Genomic DNA, 20451 nt, shown 5'->3' with positions numbered 1-20451 from the left:
GTGTGTGTGTGTGTGAGAGAGAGAGAGAAGATGGACAGAAGGATAGAAAAACAGTGAGAGAGGATGGGGGAGGAGAGAGATCCTGGTGGGATTGTGGAGCTATTATGTGTTAAATCAAATTAACGGTGTTGGAGTGGCAGCGATGAGAAGAATCAGAATCATTTAATTCCCACAATGAAATCAAATGTTTTGTTTTTGTGTCGTTTTCTTTGAAATATATCTCTCTTTTCAAAATGTTAACAACTCTATCATTATATATTTGATGGCATTTTATGCTCGCGGTGTTTCTTTGGATTGAAGGAATCAAAAATCAAGACGCGCTGCATTTAAACTCGAGGCTTCAGTGAGTGAATTCAACACTAACTCAGACATTAATCTCAGAGGTCAGAGTCAGACGTTTGTTAAGACATTTATAAATAGTCAGTTTGAAAGAAAAAAAACCCCAAAGTGTTTAAGAATTTGAAATGATTCATTAATTCATGACAAATAATAAAGGGGTGAAAGAAGATGTCACCTTGATGTGATTATTCAGGAATCCTAATGTTTCAGCTTGCAAGGACTCCAGCGTCTGCATTTCTTTTCTTTTTTGGCAGCACTTTTTGTTTCATGGCTGCACACGCTTTGTTCCTCTTGTCACAACACTGTCCTTTTATCCGACATGTTCAGATGCCGTGGTCTTTTGGGGGAAATGGGTACTCGAGGCACACGCTGACTCGATATTCCATACCTTAAACTAATTTCTGCTCGCCAAAACCATTTGCAAAGATCTTTAAAGACACCTTAAAGACGACGAAGGCTTTTTCCTTTGCTTAAGACTGTGCTGCATTGTAAATGCGATCTTTAAAGCTTTGTTTACATGGTAGACAAGCCTCTGCTGTCTCGTCCCCCTCACCCTCACTCCTTCGCTGCCTGAAAGAGGACTTCCTTGCATTCTGATCGTGGGCCTGTCTGTTCTTACAGACTCTAAAGAATACTAATCAGAAGGGCCTTCTCCGCCTCTAAGCAAACTCTATTCATTCGGTGATGGTAGAAAATAATAGCGGATGTGTAGTAAATGGCTGTTCTTATAGTTGCTTTTATTTATTTTTTTAAGTCCCGAGAGCCACACGCACAACATTACTAATACTTAATGCTACAGCACCTCTTTTGTTACGTACACGGTTTGGTGCCTTACCGGTGAACCTAGTGCTCTTTAAAACTGGATTGCATGGAATTTAATCATCACAGCCTTTTTTTTCCTTTGTTGCCTATTCAAAATCGGTGGAAACGCTGGGGAAGACGAGTATTAGCAGTATAACGATTGTGCAGATTGTTCTGTCAATGTCAAGAGTGTGGCTGAGTTTGGTTTACCTTTTGTGTAAGCCTAAAGAGAGAGGGAGACCAAATAACTGCACAAATAGAGAGAAAACTGTGACTGGGAAACTTGAAATTTGACATTATGCGCTATTTATACCTTTGTAATGATCCAAAGCATACAGCGGAGTGGCTCAATACCACTGGTATTGGTGTCATATCAATGCTGGCACTATGTGATCAATACTTTGTTTCCAGCCACTAAGTTCAGTATGTAGCTCAATAAATTGTGTTAAATTAAAAATGATTTACTTTGGAAAAAGAAAAAAATACCACAAAACGTGAAAAATGTCTGAACCGTTTTGTGTAGATTTATATCCTGTAACACAGTTAAACAACAGAAGGTGACACAAAATGCTTTAGAGAGAGGTACAGTTGCATTTCAGGTCTCCAAAAAAAGATTCTAAAAATGGAGTTTTAAGACGCATGAAAAGCTGAAATGTGTATGTTATTGCGTTAACTAATTATTGTGGAAAATAAAAAGCACAGTGAGACATTAAAGTATGTACAATATTTGCACGTTTCTAATGATTCATCTTATAAGTCATGACAAAACGCTCTCTCCCTCACATAAGCTGTCGTTATAAGTTAAAAGTATCTCAAATCAATACCAAAATACCAATACGGTATTGATTTCAGATCGATTTGGAGTATCGCACAGAACTAGGATACAAAGGAAGAAAACAACGTGAAGAACCTTTGTGTTAATTCTTTGTGCCGTTTTTCTTTTATAATGATTAAAGCTTTTCGGGATCAGCCTGACTATTTAACAACACATCAGGAAACTCGCAGGATGGCTTCTGCATTCTTTTGTTTAAAGTGTTGCTTAATTACAGGCAAAACTCAAGCTGTGCCCGTTTGATTGAAAAAGGTCCATTAGTTACACACGTGTGAGCTTCTAAGAACCTAAGAGCTATATGCGCCTAGCTTCCGAGCCTCTGTTTGTCCACTCTTTTGTCCATTTCTAAAATATCCCCTCAGTCAAACTCCCTCTATAATATCTCAGAGTACCTGATTCATTTTAATGACCTGGACTATACTGCATACCAATCTGTCATATATTCAACATAAGCATTTTTAAGATTTTGAAATAAAGAGCCTTTATTTAAAATCAACATAAATTTGTAGCTTAAGGATCATTTTATTCTGCTCGCTTTCTCCTTCACCACTCACGGAAACCATGTGTAAAGCTTAGATCAGCTTGCCGGCTAGCCGCGCATTTGGGTGGTCATACGGGTTCAACCCCCACCCCCCAAGTGCCTGGCACAAGCTGTACAGAGCGCACACATACTGACACAAACACACACAAAGGAATTAGAAAACATCATTGCCATCCAGGGATTCTTTCCAAAAATGCTAATGTGGCGTATTTGACCTGTTTGCTCAGCCTACATTTTTTAAAGGCATTCAGACTTCAACAGAATATTGGAAGACCGTTCTGCATTAGGTTAAAGCGCTGCTGTTATCACATTAAGCCAGGAGTTGAGGTCATCTTCCCCTTAGCTGGCGGCAAAAAGAGAGGAGAAGATGAGGGGGGGAAAAGAGAATAAGGAGGGACGGGGGAGACTATCCTGAAATATTAAAGGCACCTTCTTGGACATATATATATGCACATGTAGCGATGAAACTGCCTTTTCTCTTTGTCTGCTTTTCCCACACAGACACACGTTTCTCCCTTACCTGTAGGTGCCTCTGGGTGAGGCTGATCAGGGTCTAAATACCCCTCCGGCAGGGATGTCTTTGATGGCTGTTGCCCAGCCTAATTTGAAGCAGGGCTCATCGTAAGCCTCCCAGTGGGATACTGGATCAAAACACAGCCAGTGGAAAGCAAGCTGGGCCTGGAGGGGTGTGTGTGTGTGTGTGTGTGTGTGTGTGTCTATGAGAGTTTTATTGTTGATGCCCAGTGCGCGTGTGTAAATGTGACTGTGTAGTGAGTGTGCGAGTGCATGTGTGTACTCACCTGGCTGTTCGTCTAAGAACTGCCAGTTACAAACACTGAAAGAGGACAGAGGACTGAGGGGGCGTTACTGACAGTTCTAGCCAAGGAGCCAGCATTTCCATTTTGTTCGCTGGAAACGGAGTGTGAAACTTTGATGAAGAGCAATTTGCATCTCTGGATGGCTGTGAAGAGGTCTGCTTTGTTCGGGGCCACCGAAAAAGCCGGGGCCCGCGCACTGCTGGCTCCAAAAAATCTGCCCACCCTATCGCCCAACGGCACCCACCCTCTGCCCTTCACCATCAGCCCTCCTGGCACCACTTTCCTGCCACTTCGGCCAGTGGCTATTCTAGTATTGTGTTGTGTGGCCAAGAGCACCTGCTGGGAGTCTGTTCATCGTCCTTCCATGGGATTTTTTTTTTTCCAAAGTGATCCAAGGGCACCCCCACAACCTCTGCACATTACTGAAATCAGACAGAGAGGTGGAGGTACAGATGCAAATTTGCGTTCATGTGAGACTAAGGTAGTTGTGTCACGCTGACTGCACAATCAGTCTTCTAACCCATGTGCGTAAATAGGGAAAGTGGGTAAAAGGCTAAAAGTAAACCTCCCTTTCTTTAGTTCAAAGGTACATAATGCATCCCACTTTAAATTTTGCATAATCTCCGAAGAGCAAATGAAAGAGCGGTTCCCCACTATCCCGTTTATTAAAACTGAACAAATAGTCCCCTGTGCCCGTCTCGAAACAGAAGAACGGTTAATGAAGGGGGATGGTGTGAGAGACAGTGGAACAGGAGTGAAGACGGGGTGGTTTGGGATTTGTGTGTGTGTGTGTGTGTGTGTGCGTGGTAATGGGGCTGAGAGGCGAGCGTTTGGGTTGTATTTGTATTCCAGTGGCCCAGGGTATCCGTGGATACACCTAGGTGACTGGGAAGCATGCAGAAGGAGGAAGTGGGAGAGCAGTTATTTCTCCAACGTGCCTCTGATACCCACGATGATTAAAAAGAGCCACACAGTGTGAGGTAACTTTAGGTCATTTCTTTGGAAAACATGCTCATCTGTGGCCACATCCTCACTGATTTATTTCATGTGACCGTGACTGATTGCAGATGATTTGAGTAGGACAAAAAAGGAAGGTGTCAGGACACGGTTACTGTCTCCAAAGCACCAGCAAACCACTGTTTAAGAAGCAATTGAATACAGAGGCACAATTGGTTCTATATTTGCTGAACCATGATATTGCCAATTTTAACAGAATATTGAGATGAATATGCAGGAAAAAAGAAAACGTTACCCACTGCAAAATGATTTGAAAGAACTTTTGTTTGACACCGTTTTTATGCAGTGATTGAATACATGCAGTATATGAAATACTGAACGTGATACTCATTAAACTAGAAGTGTGGAACCAAGGTTTGAGGAATTTGTCTGGTTGTCTTGCATTAAACTCAAAATTACAGCAAAATTACTGGAGCTGCTCAGCCGTAGAAACCCATGCAGTGACGAAGCTCCCAGAACAGTTTTTGAGCTGATATTAATGCCAGAAGACGTTTTGAACTTATTGAATCAGCGGAGCGTTGGTGTCTCTAAACCTCCCTCTGTAACTTTTGTGTGGTCTACCACTTCATGTCTGAGTTGTAATAACACAGTAATAACACTTACAGTTGATTGTGGAATATCTAGAAAGGAAGAACTCTTGAAAACTGTTTTGTTGCAATGGTGGCACCAAATACAACACCACGCTGTGAATCAGTGAGCTCTTTAGGACCGCCCATTCTTTCATACTGTAAGCGTTTGTAAAGGTGGTTGACTTCATAAACCTGTGGCTGTGGGACTGAAACAGCACAAAGTCAAAGATTAAAAGGTGTGCCTCAATACTTTTGTCTGTATAGTAGATGTATGTAAAAAGAGACGTCAGTTTTTGCCATTTTGGGAAATTTAAACAGTTGATTGTCATTCGCTGGCTGCAATTCACAGCAGTTGCAAAGCACTTGCAAGTCACTGTAACAATAAACAAGCCAAAAAACAACAGTTGAATAGCAGAAAGCAAGAAGGCTGTATAAAATAACTGAAATAAAACTTGAATGAATATTTTATGTGAAATCATTTAACATAATTGCAGCAGTAATGCTGCTCTGCAGTTGAAACAAACTTTAATAGATATGTCAGTGGGCTACATAGACTGGGGGATTTGGGCTTAAGTTCAGTGTAAGCCTCATCTGATTGTGGGCCAGTTAAGCAGTACTTTGTCAGCAGAGTAGCTGAGGGAGGGTTTTCTGGCCAATTAAAACACGTCCCATGTTGTTTAAGATTATCAAAAAATCCCAGTGTCTTAGTGTGTTCCCAGCTTTAAAAGCGAACTCGGATGAGGTCACCTCTTAACCGACTTAAATGAAAATTTAGTCACAGTGATCAGTTGTCGTCATTACGAAATGTCAACACGGCTCCCGGCAGCTCCTCCATTTAAAGTTGAGATGTCACGAGATTACACCAGACAGACGAGCTCATTTGGTCGGCTTACGGAGCGGGATGATTCATAAGCTGCAACAAAGGCTGTGTCAAATGGTTCCCACCGCATGCTTTTCTTTTCTTCCCCTCCTAATGTTCCCAAATCAAGAAGCTTTGAGGGGGCCAACAAAAAGAGCTTAGTCGTTGTGCAGTTTCATTCATGCAGCTGATGATGATGGGACATGTAGGCCTTAAAGGGATTAGCGTAGAATACATGCTTACTTTAAGTTTTTTAACTTGCTCGAGTCAGTCTCGGCGCTCTAAGGAGGAAGTTAGCGAGTCATGGCACTGACCAAGCTTCCTTTGGCCGCTGTGTGGACAAGTCTCCTCATTAGCTTGAAATTCCTTACTATAAGCAAGTTGTAGGTATTTGTATTAAAGGGGGAAAACAAACCTAAAAGTGAATTTTTAAAATTAAAATGGCAGTAGATATGACAGGAAATAGAGATGGATGTGACGCTCGTGAAGTGTTGAACAAACTGCAATGATGGCTATAAACTGACCCTTAAAACTGCAGTTTTGTATTTAAAAAAGAATTCAAATTAAAGTCCGTAACACTTTAAAGCATGTTGTTGTTCAAAGAAAAGGCTCCTGCATCTTCCCTTGGCTCTGTTTTCAGGTCCTTCCATGTTAGATCAGCCCCCACAGCAGCGGGCAGGTAGGGTGGGCGGTGATGGTGTAGTTTAACCTCCTAAGACCCAAACTCTTTCATGGTATGCATTTTTAATTTCTCTTTGCTATTTGGGCTGATTGGGACCTGATGAATGTAAAGCAAAGAATTATCTTTTTACCTGATTTTGCTCTACAGGGGTCTGATATCCACATATGAGGACATTCGTTTTAAATTTCGATAGAACAGTGGCAGCATAATATAATAAGTAGATATCAGGCCCTTGTAGAACAAAATGTAGTATTGTGTTCTAGACAAGCCAAAATATGATGTCCACACATGTGGATGCCAGGTCCTGGGAGGGTAAGCAGAGGGTTCTTACCTGGGAATATTTTAAATGTGTTAACTGTGCTCAGCTATAGTGGCGATTCTGGGTTCCTTCAGTTTAATGAGAGTAATTAAGGCGGGTGGACATACAGTTATAGGCACACAGGCGTCGTTCATTGTGAAATATTTCACATGCAGGTGTTTCGTCGCATCTCGCAGGAGATGATCTGCATTTTATAAAGTCATTTATTTTTCTAATCAGCAATCACAAACAGAGCAGACAAAGGAGAAAAGACAACTGGCTGTTTGCCAAAGGGGAAAAAAAAATAAAAAATGTAGGGGGTGGGGGCGGAGGAAGGAGGGGAAGGGTGGAGAAGAAGGGCATAAGTAATGCAGAACGAATAAGTGTGGCGAGAAAGACAAAGGATGGGAAGCTGTGTACAGTGTTTTTGTTTTGCTGAGAGCGCAGCGCGACATGGAGGCGGGTCAGCGTGTCACAGACGCACACGACAACAAAACAATCGCCGTCCTCCATCGCTCTCTGCAGGTTGACGCTCTGCTCTTCCAGCTTCTTTTTGAACCATAAATAGATAAGAATGCAGATAATGTATGGTGCTGTACAAACAGATGCACACATGCTGCAATTCCTGTTGACCTTTTTATGAGGTTTTTCCCCTCCAAACAGCAGCCATTTGTAATTGAAATGAATTCTTCTTGCTTGTCGTCAGCAGCAGCAGCAGGAGGAGGAATTCGTCCCTCTCCTTTGTCTGTGGACGCTCAGTAGGCTTTATTGGAATCCCCCCTCCGTCGTAACCCTCCTCCTCCCCGGCCACTCCCTCTGGCGAGTGCTGATTTTTGATAATAAGCCCAGCAGTAATTTGTCATGTGGCCCGACCAGCAGCGCGCGGCATGTGAGCGGTTTGGGACTTGAATGGCAATGGTTGGAAGTGCAGGGCCGCGAGAGGGAAATTACGAGGCTCACAGCGAGCGTCGATTCATAGAGCCAGCGGGGACATTGTTTGCTGGTACAAGGCTTTTCTTTTTCGTTTTTGGGGATCGGGCTGCTGAAACCTCACCCGTTCCTGCTTGTCAGTCAGTCGCTCGCTCGAAGAGTAATTACAGGAGAGCTTTTATCAATTTTTATTTTGCCACTCGACTGTGGCTGTCACACACGTGGCAGTTTGGCTTTTAAATTTGGGGTTTCCACTATTTTGCAATTGAAAATTTAATTGCTATAAGTCATCAAGGTTATTCATTATTTAGCAATTATGCATCGATAAAGAGAGCTGATGAATATTTGACTTTTCAGCACGTCAGCGGGCAGCTATAGGCTTAAATAGCAGAGTTCGGAGTTTACTGCTCTTCCTGTTGGGTTGTGCAAATATAAGCAGTATAGGAGTGCGCATAAAGAGCAAACACTATTGTGTACTGTGTGTGACTATGTGTGTGTTTGCTTGACAAACTAGGGTTTCATATAGCACTGTACATCCCATCCTCCCCCCATGCATCACAACAATTTCATGGCCCCAGTGGGGGATTTACACTATACATCTGAGTGAACAAGTGAGTAGGCTTGTGTGTGTGTGTGTGTGTGTGTGTTTGCATGTATATGGACATGTGTTCTGACCTCTGGAGTCTGGCTGGAAGCTGGCGTGATTGAAACTGTTTCTTGACTAACACAGCAGGATAGATCTTCCCTTTGAAAATACAATATTTGAGTTTTTGAGGGGGGAAAAATAAAAAGTTGTATTTGCAATGGCATCTTCATGGTTTCAGTCTCACATGTCTACATTATGATACAGTGTGTCCAATATGGATCCTTCATGAATGCAAAACCTTATGGGATTTTATATTGAGTCGATGGCACTGTCTCAACAATTGAGCGCCTGATATTCTGATGAGATTGGCGTGTGGAGGTAGAGGGGAGGAAGTGTGTGCAAGCATGTGTGTCTGTGCGTGTGCATGAATGCTAGTATGTATGCGAGTAACGGGGTCTGTATCAGTGCCTGTGTTTAATAAATCAATGCAGGTCAAGTCTGAGAGCTCGATGTCACTGATATAGAGGTAGTAGAGAATACAGGAGCAGCGAGGTTGCTCTATGCATATGTCATTTCTAATGAGCGGTACTAGAGCAGAAAGATATGACCTCATAGTCTCTTCTTGGAAAAGAGTACCGTCTCTCTGCCCACACACACACACACACACGCACACACTGTTTACTCACACCTGTTAAAGGCCTCAGCTCACACACACTTTTCGCGACCTCTTCTGCTTCCTCGTGCTCGACAGATCTGGTACGATGCGCTGCTCACGCCTCTCATCCCGCATAATGGTTTGAAGGACTAGCGGGGCATCGTGGCGTAAACAAAACAAAAACAAGCGCGGCCTCGTTTGCTTCTCACCGTGCGCTCCCACAGTGGCCCCTTTTGTGATCCTACTTAATTAGCAGTCTCTGAACATAAAACAGCGCGGCGCACAATGCCACCGCTCTCAGGTCGCTCATACAAGATGCTCCACTCACCGGCACAACGACAAAAACACTTGGATTTGTTCGTCTCAAAGAGGAAGCAAAAAAGTCTTTTGGACATATGACCTCCTCCCCCCCTAAAAAAGAAAAAGAAAAAAAAAAAGGATGAGGTTTGGAGAGGAGGGGGAAAGGTTAGAAAAACACGACAGTATGTGCGTAGGGAAGCACAGCATAAAGCAGGCCGATACTTTTCCTGTAATGTCATCCCATCAGATCTTGTGTCTTTAATTCTTTTTTTCCCCCATTTTCTTTTTGTTGTCTTGCTTCATGCCCTTCACTTCTAAGCTGCTTTGCAGAGCTGTAATGCCCCACTTATGTAAGGGAAAGAGGGGGCGGGGGGACACTTAGGATGTGACAGAATTTGGGAGGTCTCAGGCTTTGGTATAAGGCTGATGCAAACGCTGGCGTTCTGGGAGTTAAATCCCAGGATCCGGGAACAACACAGAGCCACAATGACAAATACAACATAAAACACAGATTTTTTTTTTTCTTCTCTTTAGCCAGATGGAGAAAATACAGACCAGATGATTGGTAATTGTCAAAGCTGGGGCATTAAAGCTGTAATGCTGTAAAAGTATGTCTGACATCTACCATTGTAGGCACACAATACTAGATAATATCAGAGTAAAGGACCCTCAGTTTCAGATCGAGTGTAGTGTATTCTTTTTGCCTCCTCAAATTTTTATCGAAACAAAAAATGTTACAAAGAGCTCAATGTTATGTTGCCCCAGTGACTAATATATTGCTTTAAAGTTTGGAGATGATCCAATGGAAAGTAAAGCTTTTTCCTAATTCAAGTGACCCTGACCTTTGACCTATGACCTTGAAGCCTTCCGTATCAAAAGGATGTATTTTATTATCTTTACCCCTATGACTGGCGCAGAATGGGCTGAAATCTTTGGCTTTTATAAGCCATGGTGTGTCCTGTAGTGTGTGATTTTTGCCAAAGTTTAAGGCATCGTTGTGCTGCTGTAGTGCATTGTATTGGAAAAATTTTTAACATTTGTTGTACAGTTTTGTGGTTAACGGTGTCTACAATCACACAAAATTTAAAAAGTGATATGTCGAAAACTATGGACAGTAGACTGCTAACAAACAAAGGAACTGATCACATAGTCCCTCTATTTGGGGGAGAGTAAAAGTTGAGCTAGACATCTTGGGGCTGGAGTGGCCACTAGCATCATTTTAGCATGATTTAAGACTAAAGTGGACCACACACCTGTATGCATATTAACACACTTATTGGCTCAGGCACATATTAGCGTTAGCCAAGGTCAAGTAGCAGGGAGACGGGAGAAAACGTGATAAAGTTGCTGCTTTTTTCTAGATGGGAGACACAGGCTTGTGTTGTGCATACAAAGAGGAAGGATTACTGTGTTAGATCAAATAAAGTGGACGCATAAAACCAGTCAGTAAGAGAATTCTTATAATTGGTTTCTTGAGTTTAAAGACCTGTTTATATGCAACATTTTCACTCAATGTCAAACGGGTGGAAAAACAGAAACCGGACTTTAGTAGTAATTTAATAGCATTAATATTTGCTTAAGATGTTAGGCAAACATGCTCGATGCCAAAAACGCAACTTTAATTGTGCTTGTCAATGTATCCTTGAGGTGTGTGCATGTGTGACAGTGTGTTTCCTGGGGCGATGCTTTGTGCATTTGTTCACACTAAGGTAATTCTGCTTTCACACTGCCTTAAAACTAAATAGTAAAAGTTGCGTCATTATTCCGCACCACAGCCTCTCTTCATGAGCTCCTCTTAATGCTAATCCCCGTCACAGCAAAGTGATTCTCATAAAAGACTCTTCATATTTCTCTGGAAGCTTTGAACAGCGAGAATGCGGTCCAAGCTTTTGTCTTAAAATAAGTACACAGGTACAGCCTTAAGCAGAGGTATAAACAGATTCATGGGCACACACGCTCATGCAGACAAACACAGATGAGAGATTAACCTCCGGGAAGCAGTTGAATATGAGGGGAAACTGCACTGGCGTTTCTTCTATAATGCGCCTTAGCTTTCCTGACATTATTGCTTCCTATTTTGGAATTGGTCCTTGAACATATCCTATATGATGCCTGTGACACTAATATATATTTGTAGTGTCATTTCTAGGCTACATTACAAGCAGCGGCAGAGGTAGTCAACTAAAATTTGATGTCCAGTTAAAAAAAACAAAAAACCCTCACACAATATGCAATACGTCTTGAATTTGTATCAGTGTCCGTATATAGTCAACAGCTGGCTGTCAAATAAAACAAAGAAAGTACAATTCAGCAGTAATTCAACAATGTTTATTATCCATTTAAATAATAAAATCTAAAAAGTAAAATAAAAAATAGAGCTTTTGAAAATGGTGTAGTTTGAGTTTCTCCTCTTGTTTTTCCTGAGCTACATTTGATGTGTAAAGTTACAATGCAAACAACTGTGTGTAGCTGTGTACATACTTGGACTACCGTAAAGACAAAGGAAAAGGCAGCCCAGGTTAAAATAACCTTACCGTAAATGTCAGAAAAGTTGTGCAAGGTAAAATAGAAACTATCTGTCAAAATCTCATAAGAGGTCTGGGTAGTTAGGTGTGCCGCTTTCTTTTTTCATTTCATTTTTAAAATATTTTCACCTACATATATAAACCTGTTTTACAGAGAAGCAGCTAGGTGTTGCATGTGATGCTGGAAGATGAACATAAAGGCGCATGCATGCACCTCAGGTCACTGGGAAATGCTCCCCAACTGTCCGTTGCTGCTGCGGTCTCTTTCATCTTTACCACGCTCAACTTCAGAGGCTTTCTTAATACCACACGGTGCAAGTGTCACCCAGGTACCCTGCCCAACTCTTCTCACCTCTGGTGTTCTGCATTATTTATTCTCTTGTTTTTGTACCCCCCCCCCCCCCCCCCCAAAAAAAAAAAAAAAAGAAAAAAAGAAAAAAGAAATCCAGAGCCAACGTCTTGCCCTATACGCCCGACTCTCCTGTGTCCAGAGATGGAGATCATAAAAATTGTAACACGCTTCTTTGAACTGGTAGGTGGTATTTGATGTGGTGAGAGGAGCATAATATATGGTGTATTTGATCTGGCCAGCTGTCTGAGTTGCCTGTCCATGAGTACTCTTCACATCTCTGGCCTTTGTAGTGCATGCATCAGTCTCATGGCCATGTACACACACACACATTCACACATGCAAGCGCACTTCCTTAGATTATTGGCCTTGACTTTAGGCTTTTTGGTAACGGTGATGATTGCTGCCAATTGTGGCTGCTGTTTGAAACTAGAGTTAATGTGGTTTAGCATTGATATACTTTTTCAATACTTGAATTTTGCAGTTATACCTAAAGGTGTTGCTTAAAGTTGAGTTTCCTTTTTAGTTTTTAATAAGTAGGATAATTTAAAAATGGTTGCCATTTTATCCCGGTATTTTCCCCGCTACATCTCTGTCTGCAACTTAGGGAAGCTTGATAGGCCTTTAATCTCCAACCAAGACCAACATTATTCTGCGTTACTCCACTGCCGTCTTTGTTTCTTGCTCACACACTCACATAGATTTCTTTGAGTAATGTGTGCTCCCTTACGTTTGTGGTTTTCACCTCCGCTCACTGATTTACAGCCTCTCTCACCCTCCTGACATACTCCGTTCTTTAGCTCTTTAGCCGATCACAACAATGTGGAGGACCATCCATTTCCTCTCCTCTTTCTCCCACACTTCATTTCGCTCCTCTTGCTCCTTTTGGCTCTAATTTTTTTCCCTTCCCTTCTGTCCTTTTACAAGAGGGTTTGTACTCTACTGCGTAGTACATAGGTTGTGCTTTAAGATCATCTCTGGGACAGCCAGGGATTAAAAAAAGAAAAAAGAAAAGGAAAAAAAACGGGGGCCGGCAGAAACTTTCCTATTGTAGAATTTTAAGTTAAGAAAATGAATAATGTGCCAAGTAAATACAGTGAGCAAGAAATTAACTCCAATCAACAGGTTGAGGGGGAGGAGAGTTAATTTTCATAGGCTAATCATCAGTTTACACAGCCGTTCTTTGTTCGGCGTTTCCCAGGATTTTTATCTTTTACACTGCTGCGATGACTGCACAAGCTGCTTCAAACACTTAGTGGTGAAGTTCTGTGTCTACGTCTGTCACACATTTCTTGTCGGTTTAGTTATTCAAATGGGCTTTTGTGTAACATGCAAATTATCTGCACACAGTTTGAGCTGAGTCTCTGTAATAGAATGACTGACGATGCAACATGGTTACCCTGGTATTTAGTCTGGCCTTCCTCGCTAGAAGAACAGACTGAGTGGGTTTGGTAAATTCTTACTGGGATATTTTAAACCGAATTTGTCTCAGCATTAAATGTAATTTATTTATTTATTTGTTCACATAATTAAGCGCTAGCTTAAATATCAGGTCCAGCTAAATAAAAGTAGGATTTGGAGAAAGCTCAGGCACAAGGTACAGGGCAAAGACTGTGTTTTGTGACTTTATGCATAAAAAGGAGATTAAAAGAGATTACCTGCAGGAACTTCTTTCTATGTAATGGAAAATTTTCCCAACGACGGTTCTCTGAATGAGCTGCTTAATGTGTGATGAAATACTGTGCACTCCACACAAATAGCCGTGGAGGAAAGGAAACGTGTAGCTAAGCCAGTAGAGACCCATGTTAGGCTGATGCTGAGCCCTAAAACCAAAGAAAGGTCCCTCCATGAGTGCACTGCTATACCTATATTGACCCTGGTACTGGAGATACCTAATGATTCAGTAATATCAGTTAATTTACTGCAACTCGCAGGGCCAATCCAGATGGTTGCTACTTTCAAACACATTATTATCCCAACTTTATGAAATAACCATCAGGGTAAAAAAAAAAAAAAGGACATATCTGACTCTAAACAATGAAGCCAGTTCTTCGTATCATTCTTTAAAATAATCTGCAGGATTAATAGTGATGATATAGATGTCCATTGGAAATAATGCAGTTGCTTGCTTGGTCCATTTGTAATGTGTAGGGAAGTCAACAGAACCGATGCTTGTAATACGTTGGAAGAACTGTACACGGCCCAACAGAAATTAGATGTGGAAGATTGTGACGAGGGTTAGGGAGACCGGCATCTAGATCGTTTTAAAGAATTAAAGGTGATTGAGTTTCAATTAAATGTTCAAAGTATTATCTAAAGTAGATTATTTTATCGTGAAATGCAAGTTGCAGGTTTTTTGAGATAGCTGGCACTGCCACTGCAAAACCAGCTATGTCCCATAGGTTAATTTGTTTGGTAAATGGTCTGTATTTATATAGCGCTTTACTAGTCCCTAAGGACCCCAAAGCGCTTTACATATCCAGTCATCCACACACTGATGATGTGTACAATGGCAAGCTACATTGTAGCCACAGCCACCCTGGGGTGCACTGACAGAGGCGAGGCTGCCGGACACTGGCGCCACCAGGCCCTCTGACCAGTAGGCAATGGGTGGAGTGTCTTGCCCAAGGACACAACGACCGAGACTGTCCAAGCCGGGGCTCGAACCGGCAACCTTCCGATTACAAAGCGAACTCCCCACTCTTGAGCCACGAGGCTCAAGAGGATTTAGTGTTTGTCTAAAGTTGTACAAATGCTTATGCTAGCATGTACTGTAATAAGGTTATAGCTTGTAGGTTACTTGGCAACTGTCCTTCATATTTTAGTTTGTGTCCTATCAACAAAATATCATATAATAAAAAAAAAATTCATGATAATAAAAAATTCTACTGATATTGTTGCCAACGACAAATTTCTGCTACCATGACATCGGTATCTTTCTAATCATGAGCACATGTGTTCATGATTAGAAAAGAAAGCTGGGCAGGGAGGATTTTTAAAAAAGCTACATTTAAAGCTTCATTTATAGCAATAAAAAAAATTGTAACGTGAAAATTGCTTCACATTTTTAAAGACTGAAGCTTTAACTTTAAGGACGACCAAATGGCAAAGCAGTGTAGAAGTCCGAAGCTAGTTTATTCAGGGTGCTTAAAACCCGATTCAAAACTGTCACTACCTCTAATTAAAGGATGGAAAGTTATCTCACCACAGGGCTGTTGTCTGTTTCATGCCATTGTTGCCATTGCAAATCAACATTTCAGGGCTGGAGTCAACAGGTCCTTATTAGAGGTGACACAGCTATGCCTCTGTTGTAGTTGCTGGATGTTTCATTTACATTCTGCTGTCCCTCTTTGTGTTTGTGTGTGTGTAATGGAGTCTGTTATTTGAATTACTTCAAGGCAGGAGCTGACCTTTACCTTTTCTCAGGGCAAACTATAGTGTCTCAAACCATGTTGTCAGGAGTATATGGAGAGGAATCTGTTGTATGTGCTTTGTATGGACAAAATGTAGACTGTATGAATGTCGATAGGGCAGCTTAGTCACTCATTGATCATGAAGGTCTCTAGAGTGTGCCCTTAGTTGAATGCCATAGCTTGTGCAGTAGCTGCATCCTTGAGCAGTTTTTCTGGTACCATGTACATTGGGGCGTCCAAGTAATTTAAGTTATGGGACACATGTACCCAGGTTAAATATGGATGAGGCCAGCCAAGTAAAATCAGAAACACCTTTTTTTTTCTCCACAAAAAAAGGAAATGGTTAGCCTGAGAGGTCTTAAGAAACATACATGTGTTTTCTGAAATATGTCTCAATTAATTGGCATTCATTTACTAGTCTACTGTCATTATGAAGAAACTCTAGTTTCTTTATAAGATCACTGCCCTAACCGCCTTACTTCGGTGTGGCAATTGCACGTTCATTCACCATTGCTCTCTTAAATGTGGGAACCAAAATAACAAGGGAAGGGGTTGTTGGAGTCTTTACTGCTCAACAATTTCCAAATCCTGTATTGGTTGGGCTCTAACAGTATTAATGTGAGGCCTCCTAATACTGATCATTCAAGTGTGACCGTTCAATGTTAATAAGTTTTTACTTCACACCATACATTTTTGGGGATCTCAGAGGATTAAAAAGTTGTTCCCAAAAGCAGTATGTTGATACAACATAGAACATCCTTGATGTATTTACAGTTTTTTAATTAAATCCTATTATGTGTGAGTTATTGGTGTGTTTTTGTTTTTGACAGTAAACTAAAATCAGATTTTTGACATCTAGGATGAGGGTTTGTTGGTAGGTATGTATGGGTATATTTGCATAATATGTCTGTAGTAGTTTTCCACTGCACATTATTCACTCTCTCAAAATAACCTTATCATAAGGCAGGTTTAGGCTGTTCCATATGGATGGCATCTGTATATGACAGGTCTTGGAGCATCAGAATGTAAATGTAAGCAGCAGTTTGTGTGTGTATCAGCAACTCTTAGGAGGATGTGTAGATGTTTTCCTAGTTGGTTCTAAAATAATATATGCATGCTTTTACAGCTATTAAACTCCTTCCATAGTCATTAACTAAAGGAGTTCTACTGTGTGTAATGGAAGAAGTGAAATTTGAAAGTCTTTTTGATGTGTAGTGATATTTTTTTATTCTTAGTGTTGCTAAGTGTTGCTGAAAACTGAGTTTTTATTTGAATTTTTATTTTGTTACAGTTTTCTGACTGTTCTGCCGTAGACCTGAGTGTGTGAAATTTTATTTATAACCTTAAATGTCAAGATGAATGGTATTGTCTAGTTACGATATATTTTATTGAAGTTTCTATGTTTTCACAACCCCTTTCTGAAGATTAGTTGCTGACTTTTTTTCCCCCAGAACAATTAACATGTCCAGTATTCTCTACAAAACACAGTTCTTTGTGGGTTTTTTTTTTTAAAAAAAAAAACTGTATCCAGTGTAAACTGGGATGTGTAAGAGTGCTATCATTGAAAATGATTTCTGCCCACCAAAACAAGAAGGAAGGCATCAGGGAAATTATATTTTCATTTCATACATAAGATAAGAAGAAAATTAGTTAACTGATACTTAAGTTTTACAAAAACTCTTGTATTATATGTTGTAAACAAAGGTTAAGTTTTGTCGATCCGAAATAGCGTAATGTTCATGTGAAAACCTACAAAGCTAAAATTAAAGTACATTAATACTAATTTTGTCTTATTCAAGCTTGCATGAAACAAACTGTCAGTTTGGTAGAGTTGATGCTAGCTAAACTGGTTAGTTTAAACTTCTAATGATCAACTATGTTGGTTCAGAGCAGCCACGGCGTTCATGGTCAGTTTGAAGTTGCATCACGGCATCACTTTAAAGTGATGAAGCTCACTTGTTGAATTCTACCTTTTCTACTAGCTTCTTGTGTTTAAGGATCAGGACACGGGGATACAGCTTGTGAAACATCTACTTATATCTTGATGAATTCAGTCTGCTAAACCCAAAGATCAATGAATATCTGAGTAGTATCGCAGCCTAATAAAAACTAATTTACTTATAAGTTATTATTTTTTCCATGCTGCACTGCTACATCCAGTCCTAGGGTTTCATCATCTGTCAAATCCCACTTTAACTCCTGCTTGTAGGTCTTTCACCTGAACCAATATTTATCTTTATCCAAATTAGGCAGTCTTATGCTGAAAATGACTGTGTTGTGCTATGGGCAGAGATGTATTGTGAAGGGGAAGGAATATTCTGGTGTGTACACTGTGACCTGTGTTTTATCAGGCTGTAGGTGGAGATGGAGGGAAAGACAAAAACAAGGAGGGTAAAGTGGAAGAGGTGGTATTTATGTTAACATGCTGGTTGGAAGGAAAAGGATTTGTGTGGTCTGTTGTGAAGAGTAATGCCATTGCGCAAGACCCCACCTCAACAGCTTGTATCCCTCTTGTCTTTTCTTTCTCTGCCCCTATAGTCTCTCCTCTCTTCTCTTTCTCGTTCTATTTACTTTTGTCTCTGGCTCTGACTAGTCTGGAATCCCAAGAGATATGCTCTTTTTCATTTATTCTATGCCTACACCTTCAATTTATTGCACCACATGTCCCTAGACTCCCTTTTTTCTGTACTTGGTATGAGTGCTGTACAGGTGAGCGTGCAAGCAAATGGTTGTCTGACTTTTCTTCATACATTATCATTTCATTTAAGTAATTGTACGTACACATTTAGAATGCATTAGTCCCCACTGCTGATATAATGCTCTTTTCCACAGTGTGTGCTTTTTTATTATAGCTTTCCTTTGGGCTTTCAGTTGTTACTCTGCTTTCGTTGATACCATAGACTGACTACACACACACACACCAAACCCTTTCTCCTAATAATATGGTGTCCAAACAACTAAATTGCGGTCTCAGTTGTGTTCACAATTTTGACAAAATCCCGATTTGCTTTTTATCTCGTTCCATTAACGTTAAACTAAGCTATTGGTGTTTGTTTTTTGCTCTACCGTATTTAACCCCCCAATTTTTTTTGACTTTTGCTAGTTTTCTTTAGTCAGCTAGGATTCAGTTAGACTACTGTAAGTCCACACAGTATTCATATCTAACCTGTGTTCACAGCAGATCAGGTATCTGGTGCATATGAAAAAAAATGCACTTGTCAGAATAAAATTATCTGGCCTACACACCACCAAACGCACAGTGCTGTTCACACTCGCACACTTTCTTGCCATTTGTCAACCCCCTCCACCTCCTTCCCCCAATATATTTCATCATGGTGAGCCAAGGCATCGCTAACATGCCAGGTGAGTGCTTTCTCTTGTTCACTGGCTCTCACTGTCAGGGAGAGATTTTTTATTTATTTCTTTTACCTTTTCCCGTGACAGACCCAAGTGCTTCAATTTTCCATTTGCTTGGAGAAAGTGACTGCACAAAACCTTTGGACTCCGTAAGCTATCACTGCTACACAGAGCCAGCGTTAGCCTGGAAGGTGGATCATGCAGTGGTTAAAAATGGAGAAAAACCTCTGACCCCCACAGCACATGTAGTATATCCAACACATCCTTACAGAAAGAGGCCTGGTTAAGCTGCCGGTGCTTTTCTCATTCATTCAACCTGAAACACTGTTATTTATTTGAATTCGAAAGAAATAAAACCCATCACACATTGGATCACCAGACTCATGTTCCTGACCCACTAAGTCTGCCTCAAAGAAGACGCACAAACAAAGGGTACCTAATCAAACGACCCTCATTCCCTCTCGTGTTCTGATACAAGTTGCACTTTAACACACCATTGATGCTCTGACTGCCTAAGTAGAAACATTGCCTGCTGTAGGTTAAATTAAGATTGGACTGGTTGGTGCTCAGAATTGCTCTCAACTAAAGTTCAATTTTAATTATCTTGTTGACTTGTTAAGTGAAAACATTTGACATGTTTTCTTGGTGCGTACTTCTACATCACATCTTTCCTAAAGTATTGTTTTTTCTTTTCTTTTTTAGCTTTAATCAGATATTGTTTGCTGTGCTTAAGAGACTATGTCCAAGTAAATATCAATTATATTGTCTAATAGTGGTTTCGGATCTGCCGGGTGACTGGGGCTTTCTGTGTAGAGTTTGCATGTTCTCTGCAGATATTCGGTCTTCCTCCCACAGTCCAAAGACTTGATTGTTTGGTTAACTGCTTATTCAGACTTGGCTGTAGGTATGAATGGTTGTCTCCCTCGTAGCCCTGTGTTATACTAGTAACCTGTCCAGAGTGTACCCTGTCTTTTGCCCGCAACCCTGAATTGGATAAGCAGTTAAGAAAATGGATGGATTGATTCCTAATCTGATTCAATCATTCACTGTGTTGATGACTATCAGAGTATCAGCAGACACAATGCTTTCTTGAGGCCATATGATAATGTTGAATGTTTCTCTTCTCTACACAGCGAAGAAGACGTGCGCAGCCACAGATTTCACCTGTAAGAATGGACAGTGTCTTCCTGCTAGGTGGCGCTGTGACGGAGAAGTAGAGTGCGCAGACGGTTCAGATGAAGCCGATTCGATCTGCAGTAAGTAGCAGCACAGCCACACTGACTGGGCAAACTGTGAGCAAAGTCAGTTTTGTCAGCACATATGCACGCACGCACACATACACACACGCAAACTTCCCTGAGCATAAAACGCTCCCAAGGTCACTCATTTTCAGTGTGTCACATTTTCTGCTCGCCAGCCGCCGTGCTAACCTTCTGTTTCTCGCACATTGCCTCAGAAAATAGCATTTAGTGGCTTTTTTGTTGTCTGCTTCAGCAGCAGACTCGGAACCTTTGTACAAGGTTTGATCAAGGCCCTCGATGGCAGAAGAGTGGACAAGATGTCTGCTGAGCATCCTCAAA

At 41.0% G+C, this 20451-nt stretch overlaps 1 protein-coding gene and 1 long non-coding RNA gene across 4 annotated transcripts in view; both read left to right on the top strand.

Moving 5' to 3' along the window:
- LOC146498844 (uncharacterized) overlaps positions 1 to 17016 on the top strand; it is a 31649-nt gene extending 14633 nt beyond the window's left edge. Inside the window, exon 2 of the long non-coding RNA XR_014870360.1 lies at positions 18 to 17016. This is a non-coding gene — a long non-coding RNA (uncharacterized LOC146498844). The remainder of the gene's footprint in view (positions 1 to 17) is intronic.
- lrp8 (low density lipoprotein receptor-related protein 8, apolipoprotein e receptor) overlaps positions 1 to 20451 on the top strand; it is a 172162-nt gene that overhangs the window by 60128 nt on the left and 91583 nt on the right. For all 3 annotated transcript variants that reach the window (XM_085138715.1, XM_085138714.1, XM_085138716.1), the window contains exon 3: positions 20005 to 20127. In XM_085138715.1, coding sequence (XP_084994841.1) covers positions 20005 to 20127 — 123 coding nt within the window. The remainder of the gene's footprint in view (positions 1 to 20004; positions 20128 to 20451) is intronic.

Source organism: Neolamprologus multifasciatus, chromosome 17, assembly GCF_963576455.1.
Source record: "Neolamprologus multifasciatus chromosome 17, fNeoMul1.2, whole genome shotgun sequence".
Lineage (NCBI taxonomy): Eukaryota > Metazoa > Chordata > Actinopteri > Cichliformes > Cichlidae > Neolamprologus > Neolamprologus multifasciatus.
Note: the sequence above shows the minus strand (reverse complement) of the source record. Positions and strands in the feature narration are given on the sequence as shown.